The 24,338-nt window shown below is 45.2% G+C and overlaps 1 protein-coding gene across 21 annotated transcripts in view; it reads left to right on the forward strand.

Moving 5' to 3' along the window:
* The window catches only part of AOPEP (aminopeptidase O (putative)), a 464,323-nt gene that overhangs the window by 95,089 nt on the left and 344,896 nt on the right, over positions 1–24,338 (forward strand). For all 21 annotated transcript variants that reach the window (XR_007518652.1, XR_007518651.1, XM_049895757.1 and 18 more), the window contains one exon: positions 5,946–6,191. Coding sequence is in view for 19 of the 21 variants with exons in the window: in XM_049895757.1 (XP_049751714.1) it covers positions 5,946–6,191 (246 nt within the window). In the remaining 2 variants the exon portion in view is untranslated. The remainder of the gene's footprint in view (positions 1–5,945; positions 6,192–24,338) is intronic.

The following is a 24,338-nucleotide window of genomic DNA, read 5'->3' on the forward strand; positions in this document are numbered from 1 at the left end:
ACTCATTTCTGAATGAGACAATCTTATCTACCCAGTTGCTGGCCCAGCTTCCACTACCTGGATGTACACCCTGCCTAACACATGGCTGAGGGCGGGCTGTAAAGTGGCCCTCTGTGGACAAGCAGACTCAGAAAGAAAGAGCCAGAGTGGCCAACCAATCAGATCGCTTGGGGATAGAGAGGTCAAGGGTGCTACTCTAGGGAAATCCTTGCATGGAACCCTGAGGCCTGGGGAATAGCAATCCTCCACAAGCCCTTCCCTGTCTGAGATGCTGTGAGTAAGTTTTCCCTTCATTTATCAATGTTCTTGTCCATCAAAAAGATATTGCTGATACAATAATAGCTTACATTTGCTTAATCCTGCCCAGGGTGCGTGCTTCATGTGTGCTGTCTTCAGCCGTCGAAGGATGGCTTTGTGTTTTATCCGCTAAATCTCTGGCTCCGAGCTCAATTTGCCGACAGAGGTGCTCTTAAGTGCCTGCTGCAGAGGTGTTTTTGGTTACGCTCACATCTGGTCCCCCTTGCCTTCCCCAGCCCCCTTTCGACTTCAAACCTTCCTACGACCACCAGTTTAATTCATGTAAATGTAACTTTTACAGGGGGCTTATATGCCACAAGCTTTCATTTGCCTAGAGTGTTCATCTGGGTTCCAGAACTTTGGCTAAAGTATCGGTCACTGAACTTTTGATCACTGTTCATGTGGGCTAAATTATAGGGAGAACATTCTCCCTTCCAGCTTGAGTCCCACACATGCTCCAGCCCATGCTGGCTGAGCGTTTTAGTAAATACATTCGTTATAAGGCACTTAGATACACTGTCAAAAGTTTATTAATTTCATTAGGCTGCAGTAGAACCTTCTCCAACCACAGGGGAATCTTTGTTATTATATTTAGCTTCTCGAAGTTAAAGCATTGTCTTCACTTTGGGACCATACAGTTTAAGCACGGCATGGAAACTTGGATAAAGTCCAGAGAAATTCAGCAAAAATGATTAAAGGCATGGAAAATCGGCGCCACGAAGAAGAAAAGGCAATGAGGTTATTCATTCTGAAGAAAAGAGTAGAGGGAGAGGAACTCCTTTATAGTTAAGGATGTGAAAAGTCGCTTTGTGGACACGGGAAGATGAGGAGGCCCTGTTTTCATGTCTGCAAGTCTCGAAAAGAAGGAACGATGTATGATAGAATGCTACTACTTACCTCAGAATGCTTTCCGCCTCACCCTTCACCATGAAAGAAGCCTTTCCAGATCTCCCTTGACTTGCTTTGATTTCTTTAGCCGTTGCACCCCTTTGGTATTTTGGTTTGATGTCCCTGATTGCACAGACCTCATTTTGCTTTGTAATATACTGATCGCCCTCATAACGTGTACCTACCTTTCAGACACTCCATCTGCGTATGTGTTTCATCACTGCCTGCAAGGCACTGGGGCTGGCGGTGGCATTTGGAACACTTGGGATTTTTAAGGTAACCAAGCGTCTACTCTGCTTGTTAAAATATGTCAATAAATAATGTCGACATTCTATTGTGTCACTGTACTTATCAGAATGTGTCATTTTTTTTTCTTCCAACTAAACTCTAAATACCTCCAAGGTAGAGTCTGAGACTTACTCTGTGTGTGGACTCTGTAGCACCCTGCAGGGTACCCGAAAAGAGCAAGAATACAGGAAATGTTTACTCCATTAAGATGTCGAAGTGAGGAAGGGGTTGTGAAAAAAGGGCATGCACTCCCAGAGGAGACTTCTTCTATGGATTACTTTGAACCTGTGACAGGGACACATTGGTGTCAGGTGGTCTCAATACAGCCCAATCTCGAAACAAGAGGATTGCTGAAGTAGAACCTCCTGAGGAGTTTCCAGTTTGGGGATTCTGAGTAAAACATGGTCACTCTTACTCTTTGAAAAGACCTCTCGCAAAGTAATTTCAGGCCAGCAATCTTTTTTTTTTTTTTAATAATTTTTATTGTGCTTCAAGTGAAAGTTTACAAATTAAGTCAGTCTCTCACACAAAAACCCATATACACCTTGCTGCACACTCCCAGTTACTCTCTGCCTAATGAAACAGCCCGCTCTCTCCCTCCACTCACTCTTTTCGTGTCCATTTCACCAGCTTCTAACCCCCTCCACCCTCTCATCTCGCCTCCAGGCAGGAGATGTCAACATAGTCTCAAGTGTCCACCTGATCCAAGAAGCTCACTCCTTACCAGCATCCCTCTCCAACCCATTGTCCAGTCCAATCCCTGTCTGAAGAGTTGGCTTCAGGAATGGTTCCTGTCCTGGGCCAACAGAAGGTCTGGGGGCTGTGACCACTGGGGTCCTTCTAGTCTCAGTCAGACCATTAAGTCTGGTCTTATGAGAATTTGGGGTCTGCATTTTTTTTTTTATCCCACTGCTCTCCTGCTCCCTCAGGGGTTCTCTGTTGTGTTCCCTATCAGGGCAGTCATTGGTTGTAGTTGGGCACCATCTAGTTCTTCTGGTCTCAGGCTGATGTAGTCTGTGGTTCATGTGGCCCTTTCTGTCTGTTGGGCTCATAATCACCTTGTGTCCTTGGTGTTCTTCATTCTCCTTTGATCCAGGTGGGTTGAGACCAATTGATGTATCTTAGATGGCTGCTTCAGGCCAGCAATCTTATTAAGAGGTAATCAGCCAGCCACTGGCCTGGCTCCCAGCATTTGCCAGCCCAGCATATGTTTTACCAGTTCTTCCCACTCTTAGAAATATTAATGGACAATATTGACGACGAGGAGAAGGAAGCCTGAGAACCATGGAGCAGCTGAGCTGAGCTTTGAGAAAAGTCCAGCATCCAGATTCCCTCAAGGAGCATAATGAAGTGGCTGGGGAAGGAGGGCCACAAGAGAGGAGCTTATGATGACTTGTGACGTGATGAAAATAATAGATTGTAACCCATAGGGACATTGTGTGGATTAACTGGAATAATGCATACAAAGTGCTTGGCACATAGTAAATGCTCAGTAGATGTGAGTAGCAGTTGTGGTAGGAGTTGCTGTTTATTACTATTATTATCATTAGTGTCATTAATATTCAAAAAACCAAAAGCCAAACCCGTTGCTGTCGAATCGATTTTGACTCATATGAGAACTACGGCTGCTAACCGAAAGGTCGGCATTTCAAATCCACCAGGCACTCCTTGGAAACTATGGGCCAGTTCTACTCTGTCCTATAGGGTCACTATGAGTTGAATCATTGGTATTACATATTGTTAATTAATAATTAACATTCACCTTCACTGTAAAAACGTTCACTCTAATTATGAATCCGGCAGAAGTGTAAACATTTACAAATGCTTGATTTGTTGATGACATTGGGAGTATGTTGGAGAGGCGCATATACGGAGATTCACAACTGAAGATTAGTCCGAAAGGAAGATAAACCATCTTTGAGTTGATGCTGGATCTGTGGGAAACTATTCATGTCTTTATAAAAGTACAGTATTCCCTTAACTCAACAGGAACGTGGCCTTTGTATGAAGAGTGACTTGTGGTGAGTTGTCAGAGAGTAATGGTGCCAGAAGATTGGCCTTTCTGTTTGTTTGTTTTTTAAATTTGTTTATTTATTTTTAAAGTATAATTAACACACAACAAGATGCACAGATTTTAAGTGTTTGGTTTGATGGGTTTTTGACAGTTGTAGACACCCTAAACCAGAAAGTGGACATTCCATCACCCTGATAAGTTCCCTCACACGCCTTTCCAATCAGGTCCTGTCCTCCCCCTGCAGCCACGTTTGTGAGACCATGTCCTAAACTAGGAAGAAGAGGCCCCGGATGCTGAGTTGCTCACCTCAGGACACAGCCCGTCTGAGGACAGCTGCTGAAGCTCAAGTTTTCTAATGCCCCTGTTGAACCCACATGAGGCTTCCCTGATGCCCTTTCCAGTTTTATTGGGCCTTACTAGTCTCACTTGTCCGTAGCTTGATTGCCTTAAAGTCTTGCATTCCCTTTCAGACTTTGATTATAGAAAACAGTGCTAAGTTATTACTGGGGTTAGTGCATTCATGACCAGAGAGAATTTAATTCACCGTTTCCCCTTGAACAGATTGGCTTTTTTGGTGTGTCTTTGACTACTTCAATATATTCTCTAACTTTGGAATTCTTGGCTACAAGAAATAATCTTGCCCTATGGTATATTTCTAGATTAGCCTGTGGAATGCCTCTTTGCAAAACTGTGCTCCGGTAGATAGAATTTAAACTTAGGCCCCAACCCTGCATCTCCAGATTCTCCATTATTTAACATGCTTCTGAAAGCTTTTCCATAGAGGGTGTGTAAGCTTAATATAGTGCATTTTAATGTCAGTTACTGAGAAAACAGCTCTGAGCTGTGGTGACCCCATGTGTACCAAACTACAACTGTGCCCCACGTGTACCAAACTGCAACTGTGCTTCGTCGGGTTCTCGGTGGCTGATTGCTCAGAAGTAGATCATCAGGCTTTTCCTCTGAGATGCCTCCGGGTGGACACAAGCTACCAACCTTTCGGTTAGCATCCAAGGCCCAGGGACTCTGTACAGCATTATTTATGTAATGCATTAACACATGAGGGAGACGTATCGTGGCTGATTCAATACGTGGCTGTTTGTACTTTGTGAGACCTTTAATTGAGTTGATTCGCCTGCATGCACCTACTTGTCATTATATGGACTTACAGCCTTTTCAGTTCCATGTTTACCAACAGCGCCTTTACTCACTTTTCCCAAAAAGCAAGGTGATCAGTCCAGGTCCTTTGGCTAGATTTCAATGTCGGTAATTGTATTTTTCCTTGCGCCTTATCCTGGCAGTCGTTTTTATGGGTCTCTGTCCATTTTTCTTGCCCTCAGCTGTGGTGAAATCAGTTCTGGAAGCTGTGTTCTAGCCGCCAAGCTGGTGGCGGGTGAGGCTTGTTGACATAGCTGCATGGCTCTCTGGGGAGCTGGACTTGGGTGGGTGAAAGGCACTTCATCGCTGTGAGAGGGATTGTTGTCGCAGCCTGCCCGTGTTGGGACATGCCAGCATTGTAAGGTTTTGAAGCATTCACTGTGAATCTAATAAGCACTTATATATAGTTAGAATTGTTATTTGTAATTTAAAATTAGAGGGGCTTTCCATTATGTTTGAATAAAGGGCATGTTAACAGGTGGAAAAATAGACCGTTCCCTTTGATCAGGGTGTATTTGGATAGATAAGTTCTCTTGAGAGATGTGAGTCAAGTTAGAGGAATTTTTTTTTTTTTTACTCTGCCTTTAATGGAATAACTGGCAGTGGTCAGACGGTATGGGCTGGGCTCTGATGTTTCCTTAAAAGGTTGGCTCAGTTAAATTCGTAATGAAAGTGCATTAGGGAACAAATTGTATCAAAAGTACCTTTACATTCTTTAACAGCACAACTTTTGATGGCCTTTCTAAAGAACGGTTGGATCACTTTTTAGTAAGATGGTTTGTATTCTCTTGAGAAGTTTGAATCTGTACCATCATTTGGTTCATTGTTCTATCTGAGTCCAAGCCTTTTATTCTAGGAAATTCCAGAGGGGAATCTTTAATTTAGCTGTGCCACCCCTCCCTTTCCGAGTTATAAATTGTCCACTCTTTTGGAGAAGATTTTCCCATGGTGTTATTTGCAAACATATTGCTGAGGGTAGAAATTATTTTATTTTAGTGGGGCATTCTTTTGTTGTTTTTGAGTCTTGGATTTTCTCCCTTGTTCTAAAATAAGACTTTACTACTTTCACTTAACTTAGATTGAAGTTATGCAGTCAATCCAAGCACATCAATAATTGTCTTGATTTGTAATTCTTCACCACTGCACAGAAACAAACAAGCCAAATGAACAGTCTTTGCTTGTGAGCCCATCTGAACCACTGTCTCCTAGAAGTTATCCATGTCTGCAGAGTTCCTCACCTCCCCTGCAAGAGGAATAAACATAATTTACCATAAAGTGAGTCTGTTTTTTTCATGTCTCCCAGGTATGCTGGTGCTTGCGGTCATATGGAATATCCCTGCCGCTTCCAGAATGTTTCCACCACCACGCAGGACATCATTCCTCATCGGGTCTTTGCTCCAGTGTCCTTCAGAGATGTCTGTCAAGAGAACCTTTTGCAGCTGATCCCTGCTTGCCTCTCAGCAGCACATTCTATCCTGGGAACACACCCATTCTCCAGGCTGGATGTACTAATTGTCCCTGCCAACTTTCCAAGTCTGGGGATGGCCAGGTATGTTGTTCCGGTGTGGCATTTGGAGATCATGTGTTGGTAATCCCTTGACTATTTCTTGCTTTTCCTGAGATCTGAGTTGTCATTTGATCAGGATAAAAGGGCCATGGTCCTTCGTGCTTGGACATCTCTCTTATTGCTGCCTTCAGGGACAGTTTTCTTGCAGGCTCTACCATGCACGAGTCTTTGGGTACCATGGGCTGAATTCAGCCTACCCTGAACTTAAAGAGCTTATGTCGTTGCTAGGCTTTAAGAATCCATCGTGCTCCCACGGCGATGGCTGCTGGGTCACGGCTGGCCTGTGGTTGTTAGAATGCAGTGCCAGTATGCCCAAGGTCATGGCGCTAGTCTCTGGGCGCGGCAAGGCAAGTTGGTCCCAGGGCCACGGGCTGCTCGCCTAATCCTGACCAGCTGTCCCATCCATTCTCGCCATTGGTCACAAGGGCGACTACTTGAGAGCCTCTGTCAGAGAGACTGTGGGTGGATCAGTGTAAATCCATCAGCACTGTTAAAAAACAGCTCACAGCAGATGTCTTTCTCAAGGGGTGGGGTGAGGGGGTCTCACTCATTGCTATTTTTTAATATAATAAACACTATATTTTTATTGTTGCCTCGGTTTAGTTCCTTGAGAAATCAAAATCTGCCAGTTGAACCTTTTTACTATATGTTATTTAGCCCTAAAATCCATCCACGAGTTGTCACTCTTCCATTCAGTCACAGGTAGCTGTGTTTTACTGAGGAAAGACAGGGAATGTATGCTGGGTTTTACTTGGTTCTATTTCTATTTGAAAACCTTAATCATTAACAGTGAACATGCTCGACTAAGGCTGGGAAAAATAAGCTCATCAAAACATGTGACTTGAGGTTTTTCCCCATTAGTCAAGGAAATTCCTGCTACCAATCAATTTCCATGCTTCTGAGCAGCTGTCATGTGTGGCGTTTTCCCTGAAAACTGTACACATTCTTAGTCAAACCCCCAAGTAGAAAAGAACTGACCGAAACGTTAGCTTTTGATCTTAACTGTGTACATACACTTTTTAAAAGCTGGTGGGCTAGCCTTAATCCTTGAGGAGGTCTGAGAAAGTCATTTAGACAGATTTTTATCCTCTATTTATGAAGGTAATGGGAATGTAGAAACTGGGATAATTATATGCACTTGGTTACGTGCATCATGTAATTGTCTGGGATGTCTATATATAGAGTTTGCCTTAACAAGGGGCCTTCTTTGGTTCCTTTGAAGAGTCCACTGGACTTAATTTAAGCAGAATTATTGTTTCTCATTTGTATACAATGTTGAGGGGCCATATTTATTTGGGAGTTTTTAGAGTTTTAGTTTTAGAGTTGCTGTTTTTCAGGCCTGTTTGTTAAGTTTCGGTTCGGGCCTGAGGGAACCAAAGCAGAGTACTTTTCATCCAGCAGACTGTATTTTCTATAGCTCCTTCCTGACATCAGCCTGCCAAAACCAGAATTTGTTGACCTGCAGGCCTTTCTATAAAGCTTCTCTTTTCAAGTTTGCGTGCCCAAGCAGGTAGGCTGTGTGTTTGCTGCTCTTTTCGAGATATTTAAAGTTATTTAAACATGCTTAACTCTGTGTTTTTTAAAGTGAGCCTAAGTCCCCTCTGGCCAAATGGTTCTGGGCACAAATGTGATGTGATAATAACCAGGCAGCAACAAGACGGATTTTATGCCGAAAAACAGGCAGCCCGTACATTTAAAAATTTGTGGTTGTTTGTCAAATAGCTTTTTTTAAAAAATCTTTTTGTTCAAGTTTTTTTTCTCTCTTTTTAGACTTGGAAACAAAGTCTGCCCAGGTCTAGATGTTTTCTTGGGCTTCTTTACTGCTCCCCGTCTTTAAGCTGTAGAGGGGGATTGTGGTCTTCTCTACTGCCAGCAATGTGGGGGTGGGGGTGGGGGTGGGAGGGAGGACTCGGTTCTTCCCAACTGGGACTTAAATTGATTCCACTTGCTTGGCTTTACTCTATTGAGATCCTGACACCTTGAGGCACATGCGGCTGAGTGGGGTTTATGACTCAGCTGGCTACTGAGGTCCTGCTGCTTTATTTATGGTGAAACCTTTGCTTGGGGTTCCGTAAAGCAAAGCTGAACAAAAGCAATGGTTGACTCCGAACAATAAACGGGAATAGAGAAAGCCCAAGGCTAGGAGGAGCCATCTGAAAAGAGCTTCACACCTAAACTGGTCTAAACTGGCCGTTGTCCTGTTCGTTCTAATGCACTGAGACATCAAAGGATTTCTTGGCAAATTAAATGGCACCTTCCTGGGTCCACACTTCATAAACGTGTACTCAAGGTCCCAAATTCCATACCTCTGAACTTCTTGAGGAGTCCTGGTGGTGCCGCGGTTAAGAGCTATGGCTGCAAACCAGAAGGTTGGCAGCTGGAATCCACCAGCCGCTCCTTGGAAACCCTGTGGCAGTTCTACTCTGTCCTGTAGGGTCTCTGTGAGTCAGAATCAACTCGAAGGTAACAGGTTTGTTTTTTTTGTACGAACTTCTTGAGTGATTCAGTCTTAATGGTAACGAATACCATTTTAGTATTATTTTTTGCTAAATGACATTAAACATTCCCACATGAACTAAAATAAGTAAACTATTAATAGCTCTTTTTAAGATTAAAAAAAAAAATTGGACGCTATCCCTAACGATTTCACTGTGTGTTAAATATGACGTACTATAATTTGCATGTGGAGGCGTCACACTCTACTCTGATTCTGCGTTTGAGCCTGATTCTGACATCGCAGCAAAGCACACATTTGTACAACTTAGATGTACGGTAATGCCAAATCAGTTTCTAAGAAGGCAAGTAATACGCAGTGTTTTAGCATTTGGATTGTATTTCAAACATAGCAGTAATGACAACATGTATCAGTACCATGCTTCCTGATTTTTGTTACCTTTTAATGTAACAAAATGCCTATAGGACCCCCATCCTTCTCTGAATCCCTGTCAGGGAGAGATGCTTTCATCCTCTTCGCAGTCTGAGAGCCATCCCTAGCTTGCCTTGAAGTTACTCTCTGAGCAGTTCCATTCCCATACTTTCCTCATTTAGTAAGTGTGGGCTTTCTGGTTTTGTTTCATTTTGCTTTTGCTTGCTAAAAACGCTGAATCTGTTCTGCCTAGAGCTGTGGAGTCCACATTTCTTGGACTGAGTAATAGGATGTCTGTACCAAGATAGGAGTGCATTTTAAATGAATCTCCAGCATATACCTCTGCTACCTTCATGTTGGCATAATTAGTGCCCTGCCATGTTTGTTTTGCCCTCGTGTTTTTTTTTAATGGAATAAGGTTCTTGCCTCTCACTGGTCAAGAATGAGCGGGTAAGGCATGTAGTTTTCCACACGAGCAAAGCTTTATTGCAGAGGCTTGCAAGTGGAGACAAGGAGGGCCTAGAGCAACACATACCCCGTCTCACAGAACAGGCCCGAGTTTTTAAAAGTCACTGGGTGGGAAAAGATTCACGTTTATTCCTAGCATAGGCGGGGATATGTTAACTAAGGTGCTCGTGCAGTAGCTTTCCAAAATGGCTCTTGTCCCAGAGGCCTCTGGGATTCGTAGCAGGACTTATTAAGGGGTGTCGCGCCTGTGCAGTCTCTCGTTCCCTGGGTTCGGTTCCCCGGCTGGGGCTGTGGCCCCTCACTGCCCCTGGTGGAAGGTCACACAGCAGTCACAGGATGTTCTGCGCATGTCCCTGGGCCTGGTTTTCTCCAGCTGCTTCTGAAAGGCAACTTTAAAGAAGTTTGTGAGCTATTTTTAAATTAACCTGCACCATTGTTCTGGGGAATGGCTTTGTTTCTGCGCCCTGGCCCATTTCTTGTTACTTTGTTTGCAGATTTGGGGGCCCCTTTGTTCCTTGCTTTACTAAGTCTCTAGGTTCCACACTCAACCCCCATTACCTCCCTTATAATATAGTCTATTTCTCTTTTACTTGCTTCTCCTCTAACCGCACCAGTCTCTTCGCTATTTTTCAAACAGGCACCCTCTGATCTCAGGGCCTTTCCTCTCTGTCTTATTTTCTCAGGTGTCTCGGCTAGGGATTGACTGGTGGGCCTGATTTCCAGGTCTTGAGAAATCCATGAAAGGAGTTCATCATCAGGCTTACCCCTCTTTGTTATAACAGTAATAATGTTAATGGAATAATATCTTGGGACCAGCTTTATGACAGTTCCTTAAAGATTAACACCTCAGTCTTACCTCTGTACACGTTCGTAATAAATGCTTTGCTTCACCGTTCGTCTTTCAGCAGTTCCCAATTACACATCACGGGGCATAATTAGGCTGGCAGAACTGGCTTGCTGACATCCAGATACGTTCTTTTTTTCTCTTCTATTTCAAGAATCCCCTGCAAATTATTTCAGAGTGGTTTTATGTTTAGAGCACAGAATAAAAATCAATGCCTCTATTGCTCCATTTCCCAGCTCTACCGTTCACATGTAGCTTCACCCCTGGTCCCACTCAGAAAATTGAAAAGAAAATGGCAGCAGTGCTTGATGCTGGGTGACACATTCTGCTTTGATCTTTTTTCACCAGTTCCATACCAGAGTGTCTTGTTCTTTTGTTCATTGTTTTGTTTATTCATTTGTTCATTCTTTCAGTAAGTTTGTATTAAGTGCATACTATGTGCCAGGCAGTATTCAAGATGCTGAGACTTCAAGGGTTAACAACATTGAAGAGGTCTCTGTCCTCATGGAACTTAGGTTTTAGTCAGGGGAGACAAGGAGTAGACATGGAAACAAATAATCGAGATGTGCGCTATGAAGAAAATAAAACCAAGCAAGAGACAGAGTGACTGGAGGGACAGGCAGCATCATTAGGAGTGGGGAGGGAAAGGCTTCTTTAAAGAGGTGACATTTGCAATGAGACTAAAGAATGGGCAGGAGCCAGCCTTAGGACACTCTGGTGGAAGAGCAATCCAGGCAGAGGAAGTCCAGTCCAAAGGCTCCAAGATGGGAACCACTGTTAGGTGGGTTGGAGGGGCAGAAAGCCAGCCAGCATGCTATAAGGCAATGCACTTTAAGAATTGCTTTCATTTGCCCCATCCTGAAGCTCACTATCTGTTAGTTTGTTGTACTATGAGGGCTTGCGTGTTGCTGTAATGCTGGAAACTATGCCACTGGTATTCAGGTACCAGCAGGGTCACCATGGAGGACAGGTTTCAGCTGAGCTTCCAGACTAAGACAGACTAGGAAGAAGGACCCAGCAGTCTGCTTCTGAAAAGAATTAGCCAGTGAAAACCTTATGAATAGCAGCAGAACACTGTCTGATATAGTGCCAGAAGATGAGCCCCCAGGTTGGAAGGCACACAAAAGATGACTGGGGAAGAGCTGCAACAATGGGCTCAAGCATAGCAATGATCATAAGGATGGCGCAGGACCGGGCAGTGTTTCCTGATCACAAGGATGGCGCAGGACCGGGCAGTGTTTCCTTCTGTTGTGTATAGGGTCACTATGAGTTGGAACTGACTCAACAACAACAACAGTGAAGCTCACTGTGGGTGCCAGGAGATCCTCAGGACCCTCAGGACTTGAACCATCTGAACAGCTGTACAGCCATATGAAGACGAGCGAGGAAGCGCGACTAAGAAAAGGCAGAGGATGAGTGGGGATCCATCATTCCAGGCAGCTGGGGGTTGTGGGAGAGAGCTGCACGGGATCAAAGGTGCCATCCCATGACCAGCTTAGTCAGAACCACACTTGGCATAGCAGCTGCTGTCCTTGAGCAGGATTCTCCATTGCCGGCTGTCTTGGAGCACGTGGCACCCAGACCGACTCCTGTGGCCACGTTTCCTCTCCTAGCGGCTGCCACTTGAGTCCTTGCAAGCCTTTTTGATGCAACAGTAGATCACAGGTAGGGAGACAATGTTTTATGTTTGCTTATCTTAGTTTTTAAGTTTTTTTTTTAACTGAACAAAAATAGGATTGATAAATAGCATTAGAGAAACAATGATCAATTACTTAAGTATCTTCAGTGCACTTCACAGGAAAGACTGTAAGGATTCCTATTTTTACAGCTTGTTCTGAAAAGATTTGCTTGTATGACAAAGGCTTCTGACTGTTTATACTTGTTCCTGGTGATTGCATGTACAATATTCTTAAGTACCTCAATTTGTGCATAAGTGGTATGCACGTACATGCCCAAGGATGAACGTAACCAGCTTTTCTCTCCACCCTCTCCTCCTGGGGTTAGACTGGGTGTTGTCCTGTTTATTCTTATCTCCCAGCCAAGACGTAACAGAATAAGCAAAACATAACATGCTGCTACAAAGGGCCTGTTGTTTTCAGCCGTCTAATTGTGCTCCTCTCTGCTGGGGGAAGGAAGTAGTCATAAATTTCTGTCATTATCTCAAGTAGCAAAGTTTCACAGCTTTGGAAATTTTTCTTTGCTTGTTCTTTGTTAGCTTCTCCTTGAATTTTTGATAGCCCAAACCGAAACCACCATACCTCCAAACAGTCCTTCTTTATGTGTCAGGTGATGTGACCCCATGGTTTCAAAGCAAGGTACAACAGTAGTGATTCTTGCCTTCAGGAATACAATTTTGAGCCTTAAACTAGTCCGTCTTTCAATGCACTGGGGCTGCCAACTCTTCTACTTGCTCTTCGGAGCTGAGGATCTTGGGGTTCATGTGTGAACTTTGTTTTTTGTTATTGTTATCGTTTGTCTTCCAGTCTTTAATGAATTCTGAAACTTCCTTCTGCATGAATTGTTTAAAAAATTTTTCTTTTAAAGAGGCATTTCTTTCCCCTTTTTTCCAGTGTGAGTCTTCTCTGTTTTTTCTAACAGGTGGGTGTGAATGATAGAAAGCAGCTCATACCACCCTTCTTCTGTAAAATTTTAATCCTTTGTTTACTGGCAGCCCTGCTGTTGCTGTAGAGATGTACAAACAGAATGAGTCGTGAGTAACAAGGTACGGGCAAGGTGATTTATGCCCTCAGACTCATCCTCTCCCTTGCTTCTTTGTGCTTGGTTTCTCCGTTTTGCTTTCTATTTCTGTATTTCTTCTTGAGAAAATTTTTGACTTTGCTTCTCTCCTCTCGTATAGAGGGGCTTTCGCCTTCTAGATGTGTTCTGGTTCTGTCATTTTTCTTTCTTGAAATAGTAACTGGTATTCATGAAGGGGTTTGCTGGGTCCCTGAAAGCTCCTGGTCATGCTTATTTTGTTGGTCTTCACAATACCAGGTTGTCCTCAGCAGGTAGTGAGACTGTGGGTGCATTCCATTTTTTACAGAGCAGATGAATGGAGGATATATGATGAACCCAAGTCTACTTAGAGCCAGGGAGTCAGAGAAGATGACTAAAGTGGCCTCATCTTGGCATGGCTCTCAGGGTCTGAGGGTTCAGATTGAGGCATGACTCACCTGTAACTCTCTCTGGGGGTATGGTCTATATTTTTACACAAATAATATGTGCCTTCTGTGTTTTTGCCAGCTGCGCTCTCCCCCCATGAGGCATCATCACAAGCACCGCCATGCCAGTCCTCTTCCACATGTTGCTATAAAAAAAAGTAGCATAGCGTACGCTTATGAAAATACCTCACGGGGAGAGGATACTGCCAGCAAACAAACGCAGGGGGCACCCATTATTTGCATAAAAATACGGTATATTTGCTTTAGGGTCTCCCCATGGAAGTCACAGTGTCGTAGTGTCTACTTGAATACGAGCATTCACTCTGGGCTCATTTTGAGGCAGGCTTAGAATCTGGGTACCAGGAAAATTCCTGGATCCCGTACCATGAGTGCTTAGGTGCCAGGCTCTCTCCTTTTAAAATAACAGGCGGAGTGAACTCACAGCTTTGGGCTTAGCCAGAATCTTCTCCTTGCCATCAAACAGCTGCGCTGCTTGTCCGATGCAGAAGTAGCATTTGATCATCATTATGCCATGATTCCTCACCCTCTGAAAGATTACATTTAAGTGTTTAGCCTTCTTTGAACTGTTCTTCACACACATAGACTGACAGACCTACCTTCAGAAAACACTGCTGGGGCCATCCTTCAGGAGAGGTTGTCAGGCCTTTGAAAGGCCTTCCTGAAGCAATCATCCCTCTACCTACACTTGTAATCTTCCCTCTCTCTTGATGTCATCAGACGCCCCTAATCTCTTCCAGTCCCTCAACCTGAGGCAGCCAGTTGGCAGCGCCTTTCCATTTTTTCACTGCAAAGAAAGACCTTTATTTCTTTTCCCTTCCCACTCACTTCTCCTCCAGCAGCGTTACTCCTAAATAGAACATATACTCCCTGGGTGGAAAAGAACAATGGAATTCATTGTCCAAAGTTGCCCAAGTTGGAAATATTCCCAAGCAGGCGTCTCATGCCTCGGATCCACTGCACAAATGCTACTGGCTCTAGGCTGTGGTATGTATGTGGGCATGGAAGCATGTATGTGTTTATTTTAAGACCAGACTGCTTTGGGGGAGAACACCAACTCGGGCAACAGTTCTCAAGTAAAGCACAACGCATGAAAAGCTCTGCTGAGAGGGAACACTGCCTCTGTGGGTAACAGCCCATATGTGGCTAGAAGAGTTGGACATCTGAACCCTAGAACCCTGTTGGCAAAAATGGGTGAGAAACTGCCTTTTCTCTTTCCATGATAACCTGTTGCCATGTAGTCAATCCTGATGTAGTCGATTCTGATGCACAGCAACCATATAGGACAGAGTACACCGGTCCCATAGTGTGTCCAAGGCTGTAAGCCTTTACAGAAGCAGACTGCCACATCCCTCTCATTCAGAGTGGTCAGTACATTCATATCGCCAACTTTTTGATTAGCAGCTAACTGCTTACCCACCGCACCAGTAGGGCTCCTTCTTTTCTCTTTAAAAAAATAAAAAAACAAACCTGTTGCTGTGAAGTTGATTCTGACTCACAGCAACCCCATAACAGAGTAGAACTGCCCCACTGGGTTTCCGAGGAGTGGCTGTTGGATTCGAACTGCAGACCTTTTGGTTAGCAGCCGAGCCCTTAACCACCGTGTCACTAGGGCTTGAAGAATATCCCAGCCACCTTTTCCTGAAAAGGTATTTAAAAGCCACAGATGTAAGGAAACGTTTCTTTTAAAAATAGATTGCTTTTAAAAAGTGGATTATTTTGTGGGATTTGAGGATACAGTGCAAAAATCTACCCTGTGTTAGCCCCAGATTGGTGGTCGGAGTAGAACCTGTGGTATTTCTTGGTTAACTGACCTTGCTGTATATAGAGGTGACTCCTTAGAAAGTCTAGACATTATTCCAGGAGGTCAGAATTCCAGATCTATAGTCATTGAGCAAACTAAGTCTGACCTTTACCTTCCTAGTTAGCTTGCTGAAAATAGCCGCCTTCTCCCTTCTCACCCTCACGTGGAAATCTTGGAATTGCTTAAGGAGATGGTGAATGACACTTGGGCCCCTGAGCCAAATACCTGGGCTGGGCAGAGAGGAGGGGCTGCTTTCCAGGCCCTTCGTTCCTGCAGCCCGCCTTGCTGAGTTGTTGGAAACTGTGGTTGACAAGTCCTAGTTTTTGAGCTAGTCTCCTCTAAGAAGAGGACATGAGAACCTAAGTTTAGTGCTTTTCTTTGGAAATGAGATAGCTGCAGTTTCTGTCTTTTCTCATCTACAATTTCTGCACATCCTTTTGGAAACTGGCTGTTGGAAAGTGATGGAGGGGCAAAGCTAGGAGTTGATTCGGTAGACGCAGAGCAGCAGACGGGTGTGATGAATGCTGAAGGTGCTGCAGGTACAGAGAAACATGAAGCCTTCAGCCTACTTCGGGGTTTTCTAAAATTGGATCCGAGGAAGACTAGTTTTGTGGAATGTTAGTAATTTGGGAAAAGGAATTGTGGGTTAATTAGTTTAGGAAATGAGTGGATTAAACCAAGTTAAAAGGGATTTTTTTTTTTTTTGCTGGAGAACTTCTCAGAAAGCTTTTACTATCCTTATTATCCTGATTTAATATTCCGGTGTATATTAAAGACAGAGCTAGGATGTGTGGTCTTCTTCCAACAGTTGTACCCAGGGTCCCCCTTTACAGTGAGCATTTCATGGTAGTGGTCTCAAGAAAACCCACCTCCTCAAAACATGTTGTTGTTGCTAGATGCCCTTGAGTCAGTTCTAAATCATAGCGACCCTGTGTACAACAGAACAAAATACTGCCTGGTCCTGCACCATCCTCATAGTCATTGCTATGTTCGAGCCCGTTGTTGGCAGCCACTGTATCAGTCCATCTTGTTGAGGGTCTTTTTCACTGACCCTCTACTTTAGTAAGCATGATGTCTTCCAGGGACTGGTCTCTCCTGATAACCTGTCCAAAATACGTGAGACAAAGCCTCAACAGCCTCACTTCTAAGGAACATTCTGGCTGTACTTCTTCCAAGACAGATTTATTTGTTCTTGTAGCAGTCCCTGGTATACTCAATATTCTTCGCCAACAGCATAATTCAAAGGAGTCAGTTCTTCTTTGGTGTTCCTGATTCACTGTCCAGCTTTCACATGCACAGGAGGTGACTGAAAACATCATGGCCTGGGTCAGGTGCACCTTAGTCTTCAAAATGACATTTTTGCTTTTTAACCCTTTAAAGAGGTCTTTTGCAGCAGATTTTCCCTATGCAATATGTCATTTGATTTCTTGGTTACTGTTGATTGTGGACTGAAGTAAAATGAAATTGTTGACAACTTTAGTATTTTCTCCATTTATCATCATGTTGCTTATTGGCCCTGTTGTGAGGATTTTGTTTTCTTTATGTTGAGGTTATTTAGAAATTTTCCCAAAGATGGTTTGGGAAAGTTCTAAATAACAACTAAGATGATTCTATTAAAAAAATATCTTCTTGAGTAAGTTACAGTAAACTCTTTTTGGTTATATCTATGTCAGTGTTTATACCTACATATAATTGCTAAAAAAAACTGTGATTTTTCAAAAAAGTTAAATATGAGGTAATATTAATGCCTCCCTGACTGGGTTATTTTGAGGTTTCATTTATTCATGTATTCATTGAAAAAATATTAATTGTATAATTTATCTGTACCAGGTACTGTTCTGGACGATGTTTGGGGATCCCTTGAAGATTGTATTTTAGTGGATGGTGGCAAAAATAAATACATTAGGGGAAAAAAAAAAAACCACCTTGGAGTCCATTGTAAAGCTGCCTGTGGAATTCACCTGTCGCTCTGTGAGTGGCGGTTGAGTACCTACCCTGTGTCAGGTCCATGCAAGGACCTAGGTTGAGAGCAGTGAGGAAGGGTAGGCACAGGTGCCTTCCCCTCAGGGAGATCACAGTTTTGCCCAGGAAGCCCTATACCTTTTTTGGCTACATGCCTCTTTTTGAGCAATTATATGTAGATGTAAATATAGACATAGATATAGCCAAAAAACCAAACCTGTTGTCGTCAAGTCAATTCCGATCATGGAATTGTGGTAGAACTGCTCCATAGAGTTTTTTCTTACTTGTAATTTTTCAGAAGCAGATTGCCAGGCCTTTCTTCCTGGTGCTGTTGGGTGGTTTGAAATGCCGACGTTTTGGTCAGCAGAAGAGTTGTGTATATTTAGAACTGTTATATACAATATAGAATAATATATATTATATTAATTATATATAATTATTATTATAAATAATAAAACTCACACACAGTAGAAAATTTAAAAGGATGACAAAAAAACAGTTACAAAAGGAATTTCTAGAAGGAAGCTCTGCCATTTTTTCCCTGCACCCTGTGGCAGTGGGCTGGCTTGTGCCCTGGGCTTCTCAAGGTAGAGCCCTGTGACCACCTGGACCACACCACCTGACTGATTCCACGGGTTTAGGGCAGGGTCTGGGCATCTATCTGTATAATGTTAATATGTCCTCCCAGGTGATTCTGCCGCAGGTAGTAGAGAGCTGTGTGTGTTTGGTGGGAGGTGTGTCGGGTGTCTCTGAACAGGAAAAAATCACCTGGGAAGCTTTTTCAGACTCCATACCCAGCCACCTCCTCTCAGGTGAGAACGTCAGACTGCGGAAAGAGGATGAGGCGTGCTAGTGGGTGGGTGGGAAGAGCCCTAGGGTGATGTTCCTCCCTCGTCCATTACCCTTAGGGAAGCTGTGTTCCCACAGAGCTGCACCCACAGACAGGCCAAGCTGGCAGGCAAGTCACAGCACCTCCATGGCCTCATCTCTGTGGAAAGTGTGGGCGTGGTTTAGAGGAGTCTGCAGAGGGTCCTAGAGCCTCGTATTCTCTGATTTAATTAGGTTCTAGTTTTTATTTTCAGCAGAGGTGGGGGAGTGATTTAATTTCGTTAGCAATTTAACATACACATATATTTTCTTTTTGATGTAAGAGCTAGTGAGATTACAAGGCTGGGATTTTCTTGCACTCTGAGCACCTAGGCAGAGTGGGCGTTTAAATTTGAGGCCCCTGAGCAGAAGTTTAAGAAGGGGCCTCTTTTACCTTGAGTTAATTGCAAAATAAACAGATGTCAAGGGCAGGGCCCCTTCCTTTCATAATAGCCGCCTCTGCTCCAAACGGTCACTGCAAACCAGCATTTCCAAAGGCTGTGAGGAGCAGCTCTCTCCGTGAAGGCTTCTCCCTTCAGCCATGCAGTGCACTGCCCAGACCCCTCCCCTCATCCCCTCAGAGTTACCATCTCACTCAGCCCTCCCACTTGTTTTTAGCCTCCAGATACCTCCATTTGCAAGCTAATAAGTTGCACGTACATATGTTTGAACAGTTGTCAGGCTTGTCTGCAGTTCAAACTGTGCAGTTGGTTTAAAACAAACAACAACAGAGAACTCGGGGGGGGGGGGGGGGGATGGATGAAAACATTTCATTTGTCCCTGCAGGTGGTGTTGTTTTGACCTTGACAGTCAGTTTGAAACGACCTGTCAAGCACCTTTGTGTGCTTCTGGGTACACCCACCTGGAAGATACTATATCCCCGGAGGTTTCTGGGCCCCAGCAGGCCGGCACCAGGTCCCTCGGTTTTGTTTTCTTCCATGGAGGGTTAGTGCGTGCAGGGCAGGGCTTTACAGAGGGGGCCCAGCTAAGAATGCTGTTTTCATTTAATCCTGATTCCTTTTCTCCCTTGCCCTTCCCCTCCCTCCAGACCCTTTTCCTCCTGGACTCCTTTCACTCCCTCTGTTCGGCTTAAGCCATTGCTTCCTGGCTTTGATATCTTCCTGCAGAGCTGCAAGTAATCAGGAGGCTAGGGGCCCCACAGCTCAGCAGGGCACAGGGCCTGGTAGGGACTCAGGCCCAGGCCCCAGGCCACTGCAGGAGATCGGACCCAGGAAGCCTGCCCTGGCCTCCAAGACTTTCCACCCAGCCCCTGGACCTGTTCTGGTGACCCCTCAGCAGGCTGGTTCCCTACTGGTGGGCACCTCACCTCTATGTGTTGTCAGGGGAGACCCTTCCAGAACGATTCAGACTTTTCCTGTGTGCTCCAGGGTTGTTCTGTTGCATCTGAGTTTTATCTTTTAAAACTGGGGGCCTCTGCCCTGCCTTTTTCTGCCATATGTGCCGGTGCCTGGAAGTTGGGGTGAGGAGAATGAATGGACAAATGGAAGGGGCACGTGGAATACAGCCTTGTGCCAACCAGTGTTTGGATATTTTCTCATGATTTGAAGCTATAGATGATTACCCTTTATGCAGGGAACATCTCTTCCTTGGCGCCCATGCCCAAGGCCTCAAATTATTAAAACAAATCTGTACCGTATTTCTAAAGGCATAGAGGAGGGAGAGGGTGCTTGTTCTCAAGACCAAGTGCACATCTTATTGTTCTGTAATATGAGTCGATTCTGACTCATCGCAACTCCATGTGTGTCAGAGTAGAACTGTGCTACATAGGGTTTTCAATGGCTGCCTTTTCAGAAGCAGATTGCTAGGCCTTTCTCGCGAGGCACCTCTGGGTAGACTTGAACCTCCAGCCTCTTTGTTAGCAGTGAGCATGTTAGCCGTTTGTATCACTCAGGGACTCCTGATTCTGTAAAACCTCCCCTGAAGTCTAAAAGATTAAGATATTTCTTCTCCACCTTGTACTACCCCCAGCCATCTGATCCCCCATCCAGTTGGTTCACAGAGATTGGTGAAGGAGACTGTCTTGGCGTGGCCACTAGATATCTAGCTGAGGACTGGGGGGGTGGGTGGGGCACAGCTCCAGGAAGCTTCCAGGCCATGGCAGTCCATCACTTGTGCCCTCCATGGGATACGGACCACTTATTCTTTCTACCTCCAGCCCTGCGGAGCGCCTCTGTCTTGGGAGTTTGTTCACTTTTTGCACACTCTTTGTCTCTGACAGCACTCACTGAGCCTTGCACAATGAGGTCTCAATAAACAGTAAACAGGTGTTTGTTTTATTACTATGGCCAGGTTTGATCCTACGCTGGTGTTCCAGAGCAGGGAGAGGAGTGTTTCTTGTTTTGATTGTGTTCTCCTTTCTCTGCCTCGCAGTCTAGGTACCCTATTTACTGGTGTAGTCACACACACACAGAGAAGCCTGGCAGTGACCGCGTTAGGACAGTGAGTGTGGTGTCGGTCTAGGTACCCTGTTTACTGGTGTAGTCACACACACGCAGAGAAGCCCGGCAGTGACCGCGTTAGGACAGTGAGTGTAGTGTCGGTCTAGGTACCCTGTTTACTGGTGTAGTCACACACACGCAGACAAGCGTGGCAGTGACCACGTTAGGACAGTGCGTGTGATGTCAGTCTAGGTCTTTTAAAAGTGACCTGAGAAGCCATCTTTTGTCGATTACTCACCCTCTTCCCCTGTAGACACTGTCCAATGCATTATATTTATCAGCTCAGGCACTGATTTCTCACTGTGGCTAGCTCTTAGCTGCCTTGACTAGTCCAGTCTGGTGGGGCCATTCTGGCACTTTTCCGCCTTGCTAAGGTGTAGTGCACTCCCGTGGCCCCATCCGCCTGCTGGAAGCAGCATTGGTGTTGTGTCAGGAGTCCCTGGGAGGTTGCACGTGGTTAATGCGCTCACTGCCAGCCGCGAGGTGGAGACTCTGGTCCACCCACAGGCAACTGGGAAGATCTACTTCCGAAAATCCTGATGGAGCACAGTTTTATTCTAACGCACACGGGGTCACCATGAGTTAGAGTCCACTTGACAGCAACTGCTTTTTTGTTTCAGGAACTGTGTCGCCTCCTATTCCAATCATACGGTTTCAGGGGCTGTGCCTTGCAGATGGGCACATGATTCCGGTTGGGCGCGAGTTTTCCCTGAGATTTTCCAGATGGACGAAGAGTAGAGGAGGCTGGGAAGTGTGATTTGAGAGTGGCCAGACCATGCTTCCTACCACCAGGAGGAACCTTATCTTGGAGAATCTCAGAGAAGCAGAGATGGGTCAGAAATGGCCTTCACTGTGTGCCCTTGCCCTTGCCCTGTATCTGTGAGCCTTCAAACAAAGGCTGTTATTTGGCCTGAGCTGGTTGAGTTAGGTTTCTGGCCTTTACAACCCAGAGCCCTGACTGATTTTCAAAGGGTGCTGTGCTTTTTTTTTTTTTTTTTTGGCTTTTATAAATAAAAACATCAATTAGATGTTTTTGTTGTTAACTGCTGTCAAGTCGATTAAGACTCATGGTGGCCCTGAGAGTGTAGAGTAAGGCTGCTCCATAGGGTTTTCAAGGCTGTGACCTTTTGGAAGCAGATCACCAGGCCTATCTTCCAGGGCACCTCTGGGTGGGTTTAAACCACCAAACCTTTGCTAGTAATTGAGCACTTAACCATTTGCACCACCCCAAAACCAAAAAAAAACAAACCGCGGCTCCTATTCCGACTCACAATGGCCCTATAGGGTTTCCAAGGCTGGAAATCTTTTTTTTTTTTTTTAATAATTTTTATTGTGCTTTAAGTGAAAGTTTATAAATCAAGTCAGTCTCTCTCACAAAAACCCGTATACACCTTGCTACACACTCCCAATTACTCTCCCCCTAATGAGACAGCCCGCGCTCTCCCTCCACGCTCTCTTTTCGTGTCCGTTTCACCAGCTTCTAACCCCCTCCACCCTCTCATCTCCCCTCTAGGCAGGAGATGCCAACATAATCTCAAGTGTCCACCTGATCCAAGAAGCTCACTCCTTACCAGCATCCCTCTCCAACCCATTGTCCAGTCCAATCCCTGTCTGAAGAGTTGGCTTCAGGAATGGTTCCTGTCCTGGGCCAACAGAAGGTCTGGGGGCCATGACCATCGGCGTCCTTCTAGTCTCAGTCAGACCATTAAGTCTGGTCTTATGAGAATTTGGGGTCTGCATCCCACTGCTTTCCTGCTCCCTCAGGGGTTCTCTGTTGTGTTCCCCGTCAGGGCAGCCATGGGTTGTAGCCGAGCACCATCTAGTTCTTCTGGTCTCAGGCTGATGTAGTCTGTGGTTCATGTGGCCCTTTCTGTTTCCTGGGCTCGTAATCACCTTGTGTCCTTGGTGTTCTTCATTCTCCTTTGATCCAGGTGAGTTGAGACCAGTTGATGCATCTTAGATGGCTGCTTGCTAGTGCTTAAAGGCCGCAGACACCACTCTTCAAAGTGGGATGCAGAATGTTTTCTTGATAGATTTTATTATGCCAATTGACTTAGATGTCCCCTGAAACCATGGTCCCCAGACTCCTCCAAGGCTGTAAATCTTTATGCAAGCACACTGCCACACCTTTCTCTCACGGAGTGGCTGGTGTGTTCGAACTGCCAACCTTTTGGTTAGCAGCCGAGTGTTTTAATCACTGTGTTACCAGGACTAATTACATATTAGGTTTGGAAAAGTGAGATGGTATCTTCAAGTAAACCTGACAATCCCTGGATCCTTTCCCTTCCGGCCTTCAGATCCTTGAATGATGATACCACCTTACTTTAAACTAGCTCTTTACAGCTTTTAAAGCGTTCTCCCACACGTTATCTCATGTGATCCTCACAGACCAGGCCCCCACCCTTCCACGGCCCCACTGTCACAAGCTACCACAGCTTCCTTCTAGAGGAGCCTCATCCTGACGTGCACCAGCCTGCCGCTGAGAGCCAGAGACCCTGCTGCTCAGACAAGCCTCTGCCTTGCCCCTCCTGTGATTTTCCACCCAGCAGGCAGGGCCAGCTCTGCTTTCTGCTCAGGAGAGTAGTTTATCATGCGGGGTGATGAGTCCCAGCAGGTGCTGACAGCCCAGATCAGGGCCTGGGCTTCCGGGACTCTTGGCCTCCAAAGCCGAGGGCAAGTGGATCCTAATGATTGGTTGTTTGCTTGAGCTGAGCTGTAGAAACTGGTAGACCCACTCCCAGGTTGTGTACAAAGCAAGGGGCAAGCCCAAGGTAAGCAAGTGCATCTAGTGTCTTCTCTTATTTTATTTCTCCTTGGTTAGCCTTCGAACCACCGTGCTGTTACTGCACCTTCTTCAGAGCCCGGGTTCTGCCTCCATGCCTTGGGATGCACCGACTTTGAAGTCACGAACACTGAGTTCAGATATTAGCTCTGCTGTTGACTGCTGTGAAATCCAACACAATTACCTACCCTCTCTGAGCAGCCTCCATTTTCTTGCTCGAAAAATACCATGCAACTACTTAACCTTTGGGACTCTTGTGAGGATCGGATAAGGCCACACGTAAGGAGCCTGGCACTAGTTGTATGCCACTGAGTCGATCCTGACTCATGGCGACCCTGTAGGACAGAGTAGAACTCCCCACAGGGTCTCCAAGGCTGTATGGGAGCAGATCACCAGGTCATTTCTCCTGTGGAGCAGCTGGCAGGTTTGGGTCGCCAACCTCGTTCCGTTCACAGCTGAGCTCCTAACCATTGCACCACCGGGGCTCCTGCTGGTACTTATTAGACTGTCAGTACGTCCTGGCTCCTTGCTGCAGTAGGCTTAGAGAAATCTGGTCGTTTTGTGGGTTAAAAAAAACACGTATGATGATCTGTTGCTTATTAGTGTGTGTCACAAACTCGAAGGTCTCAATAAACTGCCAGCCGCTGTCAAGTTGACTTGAACTCATGACGATACCGTGTGTGTTAAAGTAGAACTGTGTACCACAGGCTTTTAATTGGCGGGTTTTCCAGAAGTAGATTGCCAGGCCTTTCTTCTGAGGTGCTTCTGAATGGACTCAAACCACCCACTTTTTGAGTAGCAGCGAGTGCATTAACCATTTGCACTAAGCGGGGACTCCTTAAGGTCCCTACCGATCCCAAATGCCCATGATTCTATGAAATAATAGCCTCAGGGAGAA

Source organism: Elephas maximus, chromosome 9 (genome assembly GCF_024166365.1).
Source record: "Elephas maximus indicus isolate mEleMax1 chromosome 9, mEleMax1 primary haplotype, whole genome shotgun sequence".
Classification (NCBI taxonomy): domain Eukaryota; kingdom Metazoa; phylum Chordata; class Mammalia; order Proboscidea; family Elephantidae; genus Elephas; species Elephas maximus.